A 1917-nucleotide genomic window follows, 5' to 3' on the forward strand; every position below is an offset into this window, starting at 1 on the left:
TTAAGTAATGGTTCGTGTAAGAACTACGGTACCCTGCGGCAACGCATGCGCAGAAGTAGCTATAAAACTTCAGTAAAATCCTGCCCTCTGATTGGCTAAAATACATCTTCGGGTGTTTTCGGTATCTTATCCATTGATTGACAAACATTTAAATTAAGAATAAAACAAAGGTTGCATTGTTACAACTTATCCCCGAGTTTTGTCCGAATCGTATGTTCGGAAGTTAGATTTCCGACCTAGCGCTCACGTCGCCATTTTGAATTCTACATGCTTCCTCCTCGATATATTAAGACAAGTCTCTCGCTATTCATTATCTCTTGAAAATAGTTTGAAAATCTATTGTATATACTTTAAAGAAACGCTTCTGAGTTCTGTTTGCTTGCAAACTTTGTCCGAGAAGTTAGAAAAGCTTGTCATGGTGTTCAAAAGGCAGGCATGTTGCTGCCCAAACCACGAGGCTTGGTGTGGCAGTAAGCCTTCAGATGTGGAACAGAGGTCCCTGAGAAAGGCGAACAGAGTAGAGAAAGTTTTCTTGGAGCTAGATGACAAAGGCAAAAAGGGCTTGTCTAGAAGCATTTGTATGTACTGTCGACAGCGAGTCGATATGGAGCTTGGAAACAAACGCATGAAAACTTCACACGAGGTAAGGAAAATGATCTTTCTCAAAGTCAATGTTCTGTCGCTTGCCGTATAGATTCTGCTGTTTCTGTACTGTCTTGACCAGTCTTGATCCTCCTTTTCAATTTGTTATTTATTTCGAAAATCAAAATTGCAGAGCTGTAGAGATGAAACTGCCTCAAGTTCCATCGTTTTTTTCCAACCGGAAACCTCTGAGACCAGCGCCGCCGCTGAAGCCGCGTTAGAACCATTCCAGGTAAAATTTTCATAGGTCAATAAGTACTTGAGAGACAAATAATTGGTTCAGAAGGGAACGAAATATTTTACTCGTTCTATTTTACTAAAAGAGTTTTATTACGGGAAGTTGTCATTTGAGTTTACGATGTGAATATGTAAATATAAGTTATGTGAGCCTGATTTATAAGCTGGGTGAAATGTAAATACCAACAAGCCCGAATGTATTCCTTGAATGTAGCGAAACATCCTGGGGTTTGACACCCTGAAATTGATGTACAGCAAACTCCCGTCTAAGTGAAAGAATTGTAAGCAACAATGTCTTTCTTAATTTTCATTAGCTGACAGCCCTTGTAACACTGTTTTTAGTTCCTGACGTGTCTGCTTCTGAGGAAGTTGACTGTAGTTGCCTTGTATTTTTTATAAGTTCTGATATTCAAGAAATGAAGTTGAGAAGGAATCTTAAGTTTGTGTGTACTTTTTTTACAGGACATTGAGGAAACCTCTGCACTAGGGCAAATTTTGCCGTCATCAGTTGATGCTGTACGACTCATGAAAGCATCAACTAAACTAAGGGACATAGAACTAAAGGACATAGAACGATGCATTGAAGTAGAAGATACGGCGTTTGGTGAAGCGAAGATATTTTTTTTAGAAAATTGTAAAATATAAATATCAGCAATAACCCGCAATTGTCAGTAAGAGCAGTGGAATGCTTATGCGGATGCAAAAAGCTGAAAGAAATAGTGAATATAAATGCAGCCCGTCTGGAGCCAGAAGAATTACAATTTCTTCGCAGAAATTTTCCGTGAGTCCTCATGGCCTACTATGTATCGAAGACGGAGACCCCGATTATAAGCTGGACACTCTCGAATTCATCAATGAGCTTATGGAACAAACCTTGCTTGCGGCTTGTTTTAAGAAAATATTGTGCGTTCTGTCTGTGTCGATAAAATAATAATTAGAGGACTGCTACTACTGTGAATTCCAGTAAACTTTATTGCTGTGGCTTGTATGCGATAATAGTTGTATTGAGGATCGAATAAAGCAAAATTGGTAACTTTA

The 1917-nt window shown here is 38.9% G+C and overlaps 1 protein-coding gene across 2 annotated transcripts; it reads left to right on the plus strand.

The window, feature by feature from the left end:
• LOC125568435 lies at positions 1 to 1917 on the plus strand. Of its 2 annotated transcripts, none has more exons than XM_048730773.1 (2): positions 1 to 643; positions 1342 to 1917. In XM_048730773.1, exons 1-2 carry the CDS (start codon positions 416 to 418, stop codon positions 1522 to 1524), a joined length of 411 nt encoding a protein of 136 aa, XP_048586730.1. In that variant the 5' UTR covers positions 1 to 415; the 3' UTR covers positions 1525 to 1917. The 2 variants fall into 2 exon arrangements, 1 of the variants encoding a protein (XP_048586730.1); XR_007312365.1 differs by lacking the exon at positions 1 to 643 and adding an exon at positions 656 to 874.

The sequence above is a fragment of the Nematostella vectensis genome, chromosome 7, assembly GCF_932526225.1.
Source record: "Nematostella vectensis chromosome 7, jaNemVect1.1, whole genome shotgun sequence".
In the NCBI taxonomy this organism is placed as follows: Eukaryota; Metazoa; Cnidaria; class Anthozoa; order Actiniaria; family Edwardsiidae; genus Nematostella; species Nematostella vectensis.